This window comes from Zophobas morio, unplaced genomic scaffold (genome assembly GCF_036711695.1).
Source record: "Zophobas morio isolate AGI-343-1 ecotype UQ-CSIRO unplaced genomic scaffold, CSIRO_AGI_Zmor_V1 ptg000029l, whole genome shotgun sequence".
Taxonomy (NCBI): domain Eukaryota; kingdom Metazoa; phylum Arthropoda; class Insecta; order Coleoptera; family Tenebrionidae; genus Zophobas; species Zophobas morio.
The window spans coordinates 108579-124640 of record NW_026972134.1 but is presented as its reverse complement, the minus strand read 5'-3'; the positions used below and the strand labels follow the sequence as shown (position 1 = coordinate 124640).

The window sequence follows — 16062 nt, the reverse complement described above, 5'->3', positions numbered from 1 at the left end:
TTGTAACCGGTGATGAAACATGGATTTATCAGTACGATCCAGAATCCAAACAAGAGTCTATGCATTGCATAAAAAAGGGAAAAAAGCCACCGAGCAAGTTTAAGGTTCAAAGGATGGCAACCAAACTTATGGCAACGATATTCTGGGATAACGCAGGAATACTTCTGGTGGATTACCTTCCAAGAGAAAGAACAATGAACAGTCAATATTATGCTGACTTAATAATCAAACTGCGACAAGCTATTATTGAAAAACGCAGGGGCAAACTTAGCCGAGGAATTCTCCTATTGCAGGACAATGCGCCAGTTCACACAGCTCAAGTTGCAAGGCGTGCTGTACAAGATATGGGCTTCGAGGAAATTAATCATCCACCCTACAGTCCAGATCTGGCTACCAGCCATTTTTATTTGTTTAAAGATTTAAAAAAGGCGTTACGTGGTAGGAGATTTTTCGATGAAAACGAAATGAAGTCAGCTGTAGATGAGCATTTTGCAGACCAAGTTTCGGAATATTTTTTTCGCGGAATAAAACAATTGCACGGTCGATGTGAAAAGTGTATTGAAATAGATAGAGATTATGTTACAAAGTAAAAAATATAATAGATTTTAAAAGTCAGTCTTTCGACCTTAGGCTCACTTTCCGCCGGACAGCCCTCGTATACTGGTACAATTTTGTCGAACAGCATATTCCAGAAAATCAGAAATCTCATCTTTATAAATTTCACGTCATACCTACAATTTTTATTCCAGGTTGGATGCCCTTTATTTTTTTGATTTCGTAATCTTCCGCAAGTTTCTCACTTGCATTTTTTTTAAATCGAAAGTTTTCCTGTTTTGAAGAGAATCCTACAAGAACACCACCTTCTTTAACATTTTTAACTTCAGCAATTGGCAGCTGTGAATCAACTGCATTGATATTTTCATTAATACAGGTGTGGGGTTGATGTTGGTCAGGACTCAATAACTCTCAATTTCAATGAGAAAAATGCGAGGGGCTTTTGAGACGATTCTTCCAACTGCTGTAACACTCCTCCGATGGCCTCAGCTGAAGCATCTACTGCTAAACTGAGTGGCAGTTTGGGATCGGGGAATGTTAGTGTTGTTACGTTAGCTAGATCCGACTTACATTTTTCAAAAGCTCTCTCAGCTTCCTGGTTCCAACGTAAATCGGCGTTTTTACGTGAACACCCTTGAAGAAGGTTGTTCAGGGGTGCTTGGGTATTTGCTGCGCCATTGATCCATCTGCGGTAATAGTTTAGCATTCCCAAAAACCTATGCAAGTCTTTTGAAGTTTTTGGTTTTGGGAAAGTTCTTATTGCGCTGACTTTCTCTGGGAGCGGTTCCAGGCCTTTGTTTGAAACCTTGACGCCAAGGAATGCTAGCTCAGGTACGCCAAACTTGCATTTTCCTGGGTTGATGACTATGCCATGTTTGTGCAGACGTCGGAGCATTTCCTCCACATGTTGGACATGTTCTTGTTCTGAGGTGCTGGCAACAAGTATGTCGTCTATATAGGCGTAGGCGAAGTCAAGTCCGTACAATGCTTGGTCTACAAATCTCTGGAATGTTTGTCCGGCATTTTTTAACCCATATGGCATCCGCAGGAATTCGAAGAGTCCGAATGGTGTTGTGACAGCTGTCTTTGGTCTATCGCTTGGATTTACAGGTATCTGAAAATATGCGGTTAATAGGTCCAATGAGGAGAAAATTGTCTTGCCCTTTAAATTGGCGGCGAAGTCTTGGATGTGCGGCACTGGATAGCGGTCGGGGATTGTGACTGCGTTAAGACCGCGATAGTCCCCGCATAGACGCCATGTGCCATTGTTTTTGGGGACCATATGCAAAGGACTGGCCCAAGGTGAGGAGGACGGCTGTATGATGCCATTTTCCCTCATACGCCGAAATTCTTCTTTGGCGATTCGCAGCTTGTCAGGCGGCAGTCTTCGGGGTCTAAAGTGGGCTGGGGGTCCCCGAGTTGGAATGTGGTGAACCACGTCATGTTTCGTTTCGCGTGGCGTTGTTGTAGCTCGGGTGACCTCTGGGTACTTTTGCAGCATCTGTTTATATGTTGCACTCGCACCTTCGAGGACTGCGTGGATCCCGTGTTCGTGAGCGCGTTTCAAACGCCCTTCGACCGAAAGCGATGTGCGCGAGTCACTTATTTTTTTGTTTTTTATGTCCACGCACAAGCCATAATGCTCGAGAAAATCTGCGCCGATTATTGCGTTCGTTACCTCGGCGACTATAAAGGTCCACTTGAACTCGCGGCGAAGGCCAAGATTTAGTGTGACGGTTATTTGACCAAAAACGCGGATATCCGAACCATCGGCTGACTGTAGTCGCAACGAGGTGGGTTCACGGGCGCACTTGTGTTTGAATTTGGCGGGCAGAATGCTGATATCGGCGCCTGTGTCGACCAAGAAGTGTATCTTCCACCCTTTGTCGACGATGAACAGGCGTCGAGACGCTTGCCGGGCCACCGCAGCTGCCCTTACGTGCGGCCCTCGTGCCCGTTTTTTTGGAAGCTGCAGGGTCGTGTGCACTTATTGGCTTTCTCCCCAAATTTTCGATGATACCAGCACTGCTGGTCCTCTCTGCTTCTGCTTCGACTTCGAGTTCGCTTTTTGCTTTCCCCTTCGAGCCGTTGCATCAGATTGTCCATTTTTTCCAGGATTTTTGACATCATCTGCATCATGTCGACGTCGCTCGAGCGTGATGGACCTGGTTGCGGAGACCTTGCTCGTACTTCCGCCACCGCTGCCGACGGGGTGGACTCAAGTATTTTGTCGGCCACCTCTGCCACCTTGTCGATTTCGACTTGTGTAAGCGACACAAGGATCGGCTGAATGGATACTGGCATCTGTTGAATAAATAGTTCTCGTAACGCTGTGGCATTTACGTAGGGCGTATTTTGTATTAGGGACTGCATGTGTCTCAACAGCTGTGAGGGCTTCCTGGAACCTAACTCCTGGCCTCCTAACAACTGCTTTAGTCGCTGCGTCTCGGTGATGCAGGTGCGACTGACGATGGCTTGTTTGAGACATGTGTAAGGCTCCGTGTCGTGTGGCTTCAAGATGACGTCGGATACTTCGGCTGCTACATCGGGTGGTAATATGGTGAGCACATGGTTGAAACGTGTCTCCTCTTTTGTAATTTTGCTGATCTGGAACTTTGCTTCTACCGTTGTGAACCATAGGTCTGGCTTGGCTGACCAGAATGGGGGCAGTACGAAATGGGTTGCGGCAGACGCGTGCGTTTGTTCGCTTTGATCATCGTCGCCAGCCATCTTGTTTTTTCGTCCCGGTGCGGCGTGGAGTTGCTTGACCACGTGGCTGGGTTTTTTCGCTCTCCTCGCGTTGATTTGCCTTTTAGTCGGGGTCACCAATTTGTGGGGTTGATGTTGGTCAGGACTCAATAACTCTCAATTCCCAACAATTAACAATTTATTCACAAACGTTCACACAAGGGAAAATACAAAGCAGTGTTCATGTCAGAGCGAGACTCTCAGAAGTACTAATTCTCCTAGCCCTCTCGTGGGGGGAAACGCCGCGGTCAGGTCTACATAGATGGCGCCACACAGGTTTTTGTTTTTATTGTCTTCTGTACTTTGTTTTTAACCCACCTGATCCACAGAAACACATTCTATCACAATTCACACATTTCCAGGACAAACCGCGAACATGTTTGAATTGTCTGAATAAATCAGATGAAATATTTATATACGATATATGAAAACGGTTATTGCAAACCCCTACATAAAATACTTACTGAGAGATATACTTACTGTTTTTGTTAATGGCTGCTAAGCACTCACCGCACGGAGTTAACATGTTGAGGATGCAATCACATTTCTCCCGGACAGGAAAGTTCAGATTACAAAGAATCCAGCTAAAAAGAATTAAAGGTAAAAATAACCTATGAGACGAAAAAATAAACGCCCTGATAATTCGCCTATGGCCGACGAGCCGGCCAGCTAAGTCATATTCGAAACGGTATCAGCAGTAAAAACAGCAAACGCACTTGCCGAAAATATTAAATTAAATTAATTCGAAAGCAATTAATATTTATCTGAAAGGCAAAATGCAAGACAAGCTGCATCAATATGGACAAAAAAAAATACATTGTACAAGTTTATAGAAAAATAAACCAGTAATAAATTAATGAATATACCAAAAACACCAGAAAACCACAGAGCGATGCACACACTTACGATTCTGATCTTGACTCTTACAGGAATTTATAGGACTCAAGACCTATGGGAGGTGGGACACAGTGGGTCTGAAGGCCTCTCTCAAACAAAAAGAATCACCACTTTGGGTATAAACCAAATGCTTAGAGTTGCAGATTTTTTATTGCTTGGAATAGGCATAAATACAAAGTGACACTCAATCATAATCATTCTTAAACAATTAAGAATGAGTATGATGTGTATGCAAATATATGTACATAAATCTACCTTAATGCAATCATGCAGACAAAATTAGATTCATTAATTTTTTGTAACCATGTGGATACTGCAAACTTGATGATCACAAAATCATAAAGTGACTAAATTAAACTTTTCTCTGGCTATTAATGGACTATCTTCAGTTGCGCCGAGTTTGTCTAATTTTTTTACTGGAAAAAGAAAAAAACATTTACTAATGTTAAGTAAGTTATGTGATACGTACAGTTCATGTCATTAATCTTTCCATTGATACTGATAATTGTATACATAATTTCTTTGATTTGGGCATAATCAACAACATACTTTTGCGTTACATCGTATGCATTAAAAATGATTAGACTTAGTACTTCAACATAATTTTTTAATAAAAGTCCTGCCTTACGAGGAGAAATTTCATGTATTTTTAAATTTTTGTAAATAATTCCGATCGACAACTTGTATAATTTGCATATACATTCGTATCTGAAACACCACAGAAATGTGTATCTAAAAACTAAGTAGTTGCATATATTTTGTTACGTTTTATTTGCCTTTAAAATGTTATGTGTTAGATTCAAAATAGTTGAAATAAAATCTGAAAATTCATCGCTTTTTTCATTTTTCAACAAGGTGTCTTCTAATAAAGAAACATATATAAGAAACCTGCAACATTCTTGACAGGGCTTAATTTGTATTATTGATGAGAAAATACAGTACATACCATTACTACAGCGACTGTTTAAATTCTCGTGATTGAATAAACAAGTGTATGATAAATTATGACTACACACAATTACATTGAGTAACACATTCATTTGTTGCATTAGTTGAAAATCAAGATTTAGGATAAGCAATTCCTGCAAGATATTCACTTGCGTATTTTGCCTGGAAAAAAAAACAAGTTAACGTTTTCATAATATGATACAAGTCGATATTACTTAAGATGTGTCGAGTCTTCTGAACTGAATATTCTACATAGTAGTTTCATGACAGTCAGCAAAAATTTGTTGAACGTTTTTTCTTGTTTCTGAAAGACAAAACGGTTAAAAATATAAAATAACAATTATAATAATATACGGAAGAACTGAAAAAGTTTGCTTTGTATATAAGCTAACCCTCTCAGCAAGGATTAAAAAACATCTTGATTCGCAGATTAGAGATCAAGGAAATAATAAAAAAAAAACTTGCTATAAGTTGGCATATTTTGTGCAGTGAAAACAAAATGAAAATAATATTTTATTTGGTGAAATATAACATAACAAAGTAACATATGTAACAAAAACATACTGAAACATAACGTTATCTTTGGCACCATGTTATACATACATATATTGACTTAAGGAATATTTTTTTAAGTTCAATATCTTCTATTTTCGATGTTTGAATATTATTAATCCCGTATTAGTCAAAAATAAGCATTTTAAAAATTACGACACAAAACTTACAGTTTTTCCAATAATGGAAATAATGTGTGATAAAGGTATCCAACAGATACTCTCTGTTACGTTGGCAAATGACTGGGTGATCCTAGTACTTTCGAAATGCGTTGCTGGCTGCATTACTAAATATGTTTCTAAAAAAGTATTGAAAGGTAACAATTCTTGCAGGAATCTTATAACCTCAGTACAGAACAGACTTAAACGTTGCAACCTGAAACAAGTACCAAAATACGAAACATTTATCTAGTTGCAAATTATACCAAAAAACACTGACGTTCCAATTTTAAAAATATAACATTGTTTTGTACAAAAAAGGACCTTTTCGTTTTTTTACTGCTACTTTCTAATCCATGTAAATCAATTTATAACACGGTTGTTTACTTTTAATGTTATTGTAACATATTAATTGAGAGTATCAGAAAATATGCTATATTTTTAAGTATTATACTTACCCGTTGTTAAGCGAGTACTGTACACCTTGTTCTCTTGTTTCGTGAAAAGGTCCGCAGTTATTTTCTATTTCTTTAAAATAATCTTGAAATATTTTTAATAGCTGACAAAGAACATCCACAACCTAATAAATCAAGGAAAAAATCTACCAAAACCAGTTAATTTTAAAATTTACCCACTTTGATTGCGGAATGATTAGCCTGGTGACAATTCAAATCTTCAGAAGATAATTTGACTAGAGATGTAATTTCTTTCAATAAAGAACTCATAATCGAATCTACTGTCAGGCTAGAAAAAGTTCCTTTTTGTTGATCGCCATTTTTTTTGTAATTTATATTCTGTAATACTTTAGAATCCTTTGTCTGTGTGAACGATAAGTCAAAAGACTTTAATGGATAACCTAAAATAAAAATTCATATAACCACCGATAGTACTTACTGCCGTGCCAAAATATTCATAACATTATCAAAGTTTACAAAAATTTAAAACTTTGTGATACAGTCCAAGTTTGGACATTGGTTTTTATTTTATAACATCTCCCTCGATCACTTTAAAGCTATTATTTGATGCATTTGTGGAGGTCAAGGACGGGTATCGGCCAGTATTTTTTTCAAATCGTTGCATTTCGTTCTTATTCACTATAAAAAATCGTATTTTAAAATTAGCGCTCGGCCAGATTTGTCGTGAAACGTTCCGTCTCAGTTCGACGATCGCCTCTTTGGATTAGACATGGAAAATCGAAATGTCGAAGTCAAAGTGAATTTAAAATTATTATTATTATTGATCATAATTGAGTAGAGCTCTAATGAGCTATATTACTCTCTAGAAATATTCACATCAAATTATTGCCACATACTTATAAAATTTGTCGAATCGGTTTTTGAATATATTTGTATTTTCATTTTCGTTTTAAATTGTGGTGTTGATAAGTGTAATCGGTGTCCTCTTAATCGTTGTTCGTTGCGCGTTTTCATAGGTTTCTAAATCTTGTAATCTGCTCAGAGACCATACCACACTTGCAAATTCAAGACTTGGTTTAATGTACATTTTAAATAATTGTGCCCTGATACTAATGTTTGTTTTAGCAAAGGATCGATGTAAAATGTACATTCGCGAATTGGCTTTTTTTACTTGCCTTAATATTATTATTATTTTTTATTATTAATATTATTATTCAGTGTGTTCAGCAGAGCTACCTCCATTTACAGAACATACAACCGTTATTTTATCACATAAAAATAAAGACATACCATCTATTAGAACAAAAACCTGTAGAAATATAAATAACACTAACTGTGAAAAACTTGTCAATGTATTGAGGCAGCAAAACTTTGCATATGTTAATGATAACAATCTATCAGTAGAGGAGGTGTTTAACTACTTCCATCAAAGATTTGTAGATATATTTAATGTAGTAATTCCTGAAAACTTAGTTACAACAAATGTGAATCGACGACATAAAATAAAATGGTTCAATAACGAACTTCATCAAATGAGAAAACAAATTGAAATTTTAGGTATTGTGCGTCAATATGAAAAATCTTTAGATAATGTTTACAAATCACTAAGATCTAAATATAAATACAAATTAATAGAAGCGAAAAAAAAAGCTAACAACGATTTCATCCTGGCTTCTTCAAACAAAAGCAAAGCGGTATGGAAACTTATTAAATCAGAACTAAATGTAAAGTATAACAGCACCCGTCAAAGTTTACATACAGCTGAAGAGTTAAATACACATTTTGTCAAGGTTGCCAACCAACTAATCTCAAACATTCCATCGGCAAAAACAAGCAGTTGTTCCACTTTTGTTAACAACTTAAACAAATCACCAGTAAATTCCATTTGCTTCTGGCAAACTGATGAAAACGAAATCTTAAAAAGCGTCAATGAATTAAAATCTTCTACTAGCAACGATTTGTATGGCCTAAATTCGACTGTTATTAAATTCGTAGCTCCCACCATTGCTAAACCCTTATCAGTACTAATAAACAGATGTATTGACGAAGGTATATTTCCAAGTTGCTTGAAAGTTGCAAAAACCATAGCATTACATAAGAAAGGGGATATAAATAACATTAACAATTACAGACCCATATCTATTTTGCCAATTATTTCTAAAATATTTGAAAAAATCTTAAAAAAGAGACTAGTCCAATTTTTCGAAAATAATCATGTGTTTGTTAGTGAGCAATTTAGATTTAGAAAAAACAAATCAACTATTTTAGCTATCCTAAATCTAGTAGAAACTACAAGGTGATTGCGAAATACATGCAAAAAAAAAATGGGGAATAGCTCACAATATGATTATGTCACTGGGTAAAATTCACGGTCCTAAGTAGTAGCAGTGTCTAGAAAAAATTATTTGAAATTAAATGTAAATTGTTGTACGCGCCGCGCCGCTGGACTGTTTTGTGACCTACATAATTACTACAATGAATGGAACAGAGTGAGTCGGATTAAGAACCAAAAAAGTGACTTTATCAGGCACTTTTTTAATCGCAACGTGAAAAACACGAAAAGGGCCAGTTAGCATCGAGCGGTCGGTGAAATCGGTTTATGGTGGAGTTTTCCCATGCAGATTGTGTCGATATGGTAATTGGTGCATCAGTGGTACAGCATCTTCGAGATCATGGTACCTTCAACCTCAAACTCACGATCGTGGCCGTGATAGGACAGAAAGAAGAAGTTTGATTTTCACAGCTTGTAGTGCATCCTACATTAAAAGAATACGGCCACAACCATACCATGTTGACAAAGTACAGAGTTTGGAGCCCGCTGATTGTCCACGTTGTGTAACTCACTTTTTGTCCGATCAAACTCCACATGCTCGTCAACAAGTACGATTGCAAGAGACGGTTTTCGATAAATGTGTATCGGTTGGATGAAACAGTTAGTTTGTGAAAATCAACAGTGTCCAGAAATTATCGAAGAGCTTCAACAACAAGTGAAAGTGGCAGCCGCTACTCCGGTCTTTTTTTACCTATCAACAAACATCTTGCGACGCTCTGACGCCTGTATGGCTAGTCAAGGACAACATTTTCAACATTTCTTATAAAAAGGTAGTAACATTTTAAGTTGCTCTTATTTTTGTTCCAATAAACAATGCAAAATCGTTGTGGCAAGGACCAAACATCCGTCAGAATCAAAAGTTGATCACCATGAAGCATTACCAAAAAATTTTCGCACTGACCTTTAACGATGCATGAATAAATGAATGAACGAATGATAAGCAGCAAAAAGTCGGTTTTACTTTTAATTGAAACTGAAAGTGTTTAGGTCGTTTTTATTCGAACGTTTTTCCAACTCTGTTTACAAGGTGGCTCAGTGCCTTCGAATCGAGGGTGGTTCATGGGGGTTTTGCCCCATTCGATTTTTAATTTGTTTTTTCTATATTTCGACTCTACTAGGGTAGGGGATGCCGTGGTTAAAATATTTGCACTTATTTCGCAGTCACCCTGTATAATGTCTAACATCGAAAACAACAAAGCCACTTGCGCGACGATGCTTGATCTATCGAAGGCTTTCGATTGTGTAAACCACCACATCCTATTAAATAAACTATATTATTATGGAGTAAGAGGCAAATGCCACGAACTTCTTGCGTCATATTTAAAAGATAGAACACAAGTAGTATCTGAAAAAAGCATATTATCGCTACCCAAAACATTGAAGATTGGAGTTCCCCAGGGTTCAATATTGGGACCAATATTATTTTTAATTTATATCAATGATATTGCTGCAAATATAGATACACAAAAATGTATATTATTTGCGGATGACACGAGTCTCGTCAATTCGTCAGATAACATTCAGGATCTTAAAAAAATGGAAAGTCACAGTAAGCAAAAAACAAAGGAATGGCTTGCATCGAATAGTTTAGTTTTAAATGAAGAGAAAAATCAATGTGTTATATTTTCCTTAAAATCTAACTTAACAAACACTACTGATGTTATGAATGTAGGAAAACCATTAGGGCTGACATTGGACAGTAGACTTACATGGAAACCACACATTGATGTACTGGCACCACGACTGAACTCAGTATTATACCAAATAAAAAAATTAATGTTGTATTGCTCCAGCGATATAGCTCGCACATTTTATTTCAGTAATTTTAATAGTTTACTAAGCTATGGTATTATACTTTGGGGAAATTCTAGTAACGCAACTCGAATATTTTCTATACAGAAAAAAGCTATCCGAGTTCTATCAAACTGTCGTGACATGAGGGCACATTGTAAACCCTTCTTTAAAAAACTTAATATCTTGCCTCTTCCTTGCATTTATATTTATAATATACTACTATATGCATATGAACAACAAAATAACTTTGTTAAACATTCAGACGTCCATGATTACCCAACTCGTAACAAAGATAAATTCATGATGCCATACCATCGGTTAGAAAAAACAAAAAATTCCATACAAGTAACTTGCATTAAAATGTTTAACTTATTACCACACACGGTCAAAAGTCTTTCGACCAATAAATTTAAGTCTAAGATTAAGTCCATTTTGCATGAAAAATTGTTTTATAACATTGAGGAATTTGCTAGTGTTCACATATAGGATGTCTTCGGCGGCGCAGATCATTTATTGATTGTTTTAGCAGTACTGTTATGTAGGTACTTGATTGTACTTGTTTATACAAAGTGTATATTTTAGTCTAGTGTGTAAGTATATGTTATATAAGTGTGTACATTTTGTTACTGGACGAGGCTAAACAAATTGTATTTTGTATGCTAATAAATTTATTCTATTCTATTCTATTCTATTAAATGTGCGACGAACTACCTCTGATGCAAACCGCAATGATTTATTTCATGGGTAACTCGGATATGGAAGTTGGTCAGCGTTGTGCTCATAATCAACATAATCAAACATTAAAGCGAGACGTTGGGTGGTATGAATAAAACTGAGTAGATACTCATATTCGAAGTACGAAGTACCTACTTCATTATTACTCTTATACATATACCTGAGCATCTACTCTATGTACTGAGTACCTACTTGGAAACATTGTATCTCCCCGGACACAAATTGAACATATCCGCGTTTTGTGAGCATTTAATCTAAAAATGAGGATTGGCGTGGCAAATAACTGAGCTGTCTGTAAACCAGCTTAGAAAACGAGTAGGATCGTTGTAAGAGTGAATTTTAACTAAACATGACGACTTTCATGAACGTGGAACGTCGTCAAAAGGTGCATTCAATTTGAAAAACAGGAATATCGAAAACTTTTCAGGTAATTACCTTTTATTTATGCATAAATTGTGCAGTGCGTTTTTTCTAACACTGGGTATAGAGATTCCCATCTATCTGTCTACCCCATACTAACTTATATTTTGGTGACTCGATTTTTGCCTTGATGGTTGAAGACTGTTACTGTTTTCCTTTTTTGTTGTATCGAGATGCTACTTGAGCATCAACTGTTACCTATTGAAGTATTAGCAGCATCTAGAAAAACTAGAAATATTTTGATTTGATATTCGAGTAGATACTTCGTATTTCGAGTATGAGCATCTACTGAGTTTTATTTAGTGTCAAAAAATTGATCGAACGTTGTTTCGACAGAACTTCCTTCGCACCAAAAGTATAATGAAACATATTCAGCATTTTCGAGTTGAGTCTTTTCTTCACACAATTTTATGATGACCCAATCAACATTTACGATCAACACGTATACCACCTTGGGTTGGTGCAGTGTAATACTAAAAATAACTGTATTGTATTCCCAAAATTATTTGCGAAAATCGAGTAAGCCATTCCATCAATTTTTTGGGGGGAATAAATAAATATTCTTAACAATTTACCATGCTTACAATATCTTTAAAACGTCTGCAACATCTCAAAGTGTTCATTTCTGCAACTCTTGAGTTATTCATTAAAATAAATTGATTGATCCATATATTTTTTTGAGTCACTGTAAAAGCAAATATAAAAAATATGAATGCAGTGATAAATTACGAAAATATACTGATGATATTTTGCACATTTTAGGTAGGATTTATTCGGCAAGATCTTGAGATGACATCATCAAGTTTTTGGGCTTGATAAACAGATATATTTTGATTAAAAACATACCATGTCAAACAATAACTTCAAAACGTCTGCAATATTTCAAAATTCAGTTTTGCAATTCTTGATTCAATCAATAAAATAAAATGACTCAGTGATTAATTTTTTTGAGACACCCCCTATAAGCAAAACTAAAAATATGAATGAATCACAAGTATAGTCTCATTCTATTTTGGACATTTTAGATAGGATCCATTTGGCAAAATTTTGGGCTGACGTCATCAATTTTTTGGAGTGGATAAGTAAATATATTTTGAATAAAAATTTATTATGCTTATCATATATTTAAAACATCTGCAAGATTTCAAAGCATTAGGTTTTGCAGATTCAAAATTAAATTGTAGGTGAAACGAAGTTCACGGGGTCACCTAGTTAAAAATAAATGGGATGTCTTAGACAAACAAAGGAAGTCATTTACCTTATTATTCGGTTTCTGGTATTATTTATCTGTATTTATTATAATGCACATATAAAGGTAATCACTAGAGAGCGGATTTTATGAAATTTGCATATCCGTTATTTTTTGCATATAAGTCTTGATATTTAATATGTGCACGAATCATGCTAATTAGAAATGAATACAGCTATAAAAAAATTGCATATCTGCATATGTTTGCCTTCTGCTGCATATTTCACGTAACGGGTGCATATTTTGCATTTTTAACAATTTTTGTGCTACTTTAAAAAAAATGATTGTCATTCTATCGGCATTTATCTAGAAACACGAAATTTTATGAATCATGTTACAAATATGTTGTACTGACATTCAAATAACTAGGAAATGTTTGGGTATTATGGTAGTTTGGAGAAAACACTGGGTGTTAAGCCATCCTTCCAGGTAAATTCGTGCCCGAATTACTTTTGGAAACACCGTTCATTCCCAATATTTTTGTTCGTGTATTAATAGTATGTACGTTTTATGGTGGTCGAAAGGACATTATCCTGTTATTTTTCATCGTGAGTTTGCATTGAAAGCATTTAAAGCGGTACAGGTGTGTTAATATGTCGAAGATAACTCAAATTAATTTATGGATTAAACCTTTTCCTGAACTTATTTTTCAAGAAGGAACTGTGTTTTGTCGCGCCTGCTCTAAACCGATAAGTATTTTTACATCTGTGGACGTAGTACGCAGTTTTTCTATTTACAAATACATTTTTAGAATCACCGGAAAAACTTTTTGTTAGAATGTTTCGAAAAATATTTAAAAATAAATTGTTACCAAAATAGTAATTAAATAGTCGATTACTACTATTTTGTAATTTGTTCTGTTTATATTTATACTTTAGTATAAGAATATTACCTTTAAAAATGTGACTTATGTATTTTTTGTAATAAAACGTAAGCTCGGGAAACCTGTTTTGTAATTTGTAAATAAATTTAGTTCTGTTATTACGTTTTTTTTTTAATTTTTGGAGCATATACAACTGCATATCTCTGCATATATTAAGAAAGTTACTTTGCATAAATTTGATGCATATCATATGATAATATTTCCCAAAATTTTGCTGCATATTTTCCGTTCTCTAGTTATCACAAATTAAAATTCGTAAAATCAAATTTTTTAATTTTTTAAGAAACGGGATTTGTTGGACTGTATTTCAAGGCGAGGAAAGTCTTGTGGAAATAACCTCCGACATTTTTTTTTGCTTTCTGAGCGTGAGCTAAGGAAGTATACCAATCGAATCCATGGGACGACTTGTCACTGTTTTCTCGACGTTTCATGACCAGTAGTGTACGAAAAAAGTAGTCTCCCGTTTCCGTTTGTCTGTCGTCTGTCTATATCTATTTTTATTAGACCGATAATCTTCGGAAACTACCGGACCTATTGTTGTCAATTTTTTTTATGTATATTAGGATTATCATATAGATGGTAAAAGGTTAATCATTCTCACCACTATCGGGATGGCGTCATCTTCAAAATATGCAATAGTAAATGTGTTTTTAATTTTATACAATAAGATATTCTGGCACTAATTGTGTATGAATCGGTATTGCTTATACAGCGTAGATCAAAAAAATTAATGAATGAGGCAATTTATTGTATTGATTAAATCAAGGGAGATTCACCCCATTTTCCCGAAGTGAGGAGCTTGTTTTCTTTGTGTATGAACAATATCGAAGATGATAATCTATTGGTAACAATTGTTACATTAGAAGGCAAAATGTACCGAAGCGTATTTTCGCCGACCGAAAACCGTGATAAGAAACCAAGAGTCGAGGGTGAATCCGTAAACAAAATATTCGTCTGTGAGAGGAGTTGGTGGAAGATTGAACAGATTTTGCTGTTTGTGGAAGAACGCGGAAAATTCTTTGGAATTGCAGGCGCCGTTACCGACGTTCCGACCCGTAAGTAACGAGTTAGGTCCTGCGCGATATCGTTCTCTACCCCCAAACTTACGAATCGTTACACCGCCCCTATTCTCTTTTTATCCACGCCCGTATGCTAAACCGTTGGGTCATCGTGACCGCGTGACCAGTCTCCCTGTCGGGGTACTGTGCCCGTGCTTTCTCCGTTTCGGTGTCGTCACCACAGAACTCGGAGCCCGTCCAGTGAGGGAGCCGTCGACAGGGATGAAATGACCATGATTGTTATTTTGTCTTTCTTTAACAGTATTAATTTCTTTAGCCGATAAGTTTTATTTAGTCGTGTAGCTGCTGGGAGGCAATAAAAGTCGGTTATTTTAAATCTTCACCGCAGTACTATTTATTATTGTCACGGTTTCTCACGAGACAGGGTCACGGGCGCGAGAGCAAACCGCCCCCGTTGAAAGCGCCATTCCTGTGATGTGGAGGCGACCATATCGCCTAGACCGCCTAGATGTGTCTTCAGCGGCACTGGTCGGTCCAGGGCGCGACTCCGGTGTATGTCACACCCCAAGATATCGGCAAGACCGGTGCCGTCGCCGTCACCGTCACCGTCGCTTTCATCGTCACCGTCGCCGTCGCCGATCAACCCGCGGTTTCGTTGCAACCGTGGAAGTAGAATGATAGGCGGGGGCACGCAAGCATGTCGCATTAAACCATTCTTAAAAAAGTGTCGACAAAAGAGGTCCACTCAAAAGTTATTTATGACCCCACATGTTTTCCGTCCTACATTGGAAACGGTCGGTCCACAACGGAGAATCAGAGGCCGTTTAAAATTTTTCGCGATAGAAAATGTTACTAAACGTATAAGGTTAAAAAAATTAAATTCCGCTACTTACATTTTTGAAGACTGATAAAAATTCTGTCATTTCCACTATAACTGAAGTATATGTTTTCTTCTGGACTGATGAGATGAACTTTGCTGTAATTGTAAAAAGTCAGTGAGGATTCATATCAATTGCTGTTGTTCATTTTATATATACAGGGGGATGGCAAAAAGCGCCGCGGCTCGTAGTGCCTTTATTAACAATCACACAACAATATATCATATCTCAAACTTAATGGCTGTATGAGTACTACATTTTGGACTGAAAAAAAAATGTAGCTTTCTTGATTATCGTAACAATATTCAAATTTTTTATTTTAAATTGATACATACATCCAACGATGTTACGGTACAGCATAATTGCAGCAACCAAAAAAAAATTAAAACTAACAATAATTATATATGCAGTTTGTTGCACTAATAAAATATTGCCTAAATCAAGGAGGCATACGTCATACATATCTGTCAATGTCAAT

The 16062-nt window shown here is 36.3% G+C and overlaps 1 protein-coding gene and 1 long non-coding RNA gene across 5 annotated transcripts in view; one reads left to right on the top strand and one right to left on the bottom strand.

Annotated features, from left to right (window-relative positions):
- The window catches only part of LOC135137696 (uncharacterized), a 234463-nt gene that overhangs the window by 145331 nt on the left and 73070 nt on the right, over nucleotides 1-16062 (top strand). The window lies entirely within an intron of this gene.
- The window catches only part of LOC135137774 (uncharacterized), a 48000-nt gene continuing 36269 nt past the window's right edge, over nucleotides 4332-16062 (bottom strand). The window contains exons 4-12 of one of the 4 annotated variants that reach the window (XM_064067506.1): nucleotides 15600-15682; nucleotides 6494-6714; nucleotides 6317-6438; nucleotides 5871-6075; nucleotides 5364-5452; nucleotides 5147-5310; nucleotides 4966-5098; nucleotides 4670-4908; nucleotides 4332-4616 (exon numbers count right to left, since the gene is read on the bottom strand). In XM_064067506.1, coding sequence (XP_063923576.1) covers nucleotides 4537-4616; nucleotides 4670-4908; nucleotides 4966-5098; nucleotides 5147-5310; nucleotides 5364-5452; nucleotides 5871-6075; nucleotides 6317-6438; nucleotides 6494-6714; nucleotides 15600-15682 — 1336 coding nt within the window. In that variant the 3' untranslated portion in view covers nucleotides 4332-4536. Of the gene's footprint in view, nucleotides 4617-4669; nucleotides 4909-4965; nucleotides 5099-5146; nucleotides 5311-5363; nucleotides 5453-5870; nucleotides 6076-6316; nucleotides 6439-6493; nucleotides 6715-15599; nucleotides 15683-16062 lie in introns of those variants that run through there. The other 3 variants (XM_064067507.1, XM_064067508.1, XM_064067510.1) reach the window with 3 other exon arrangements.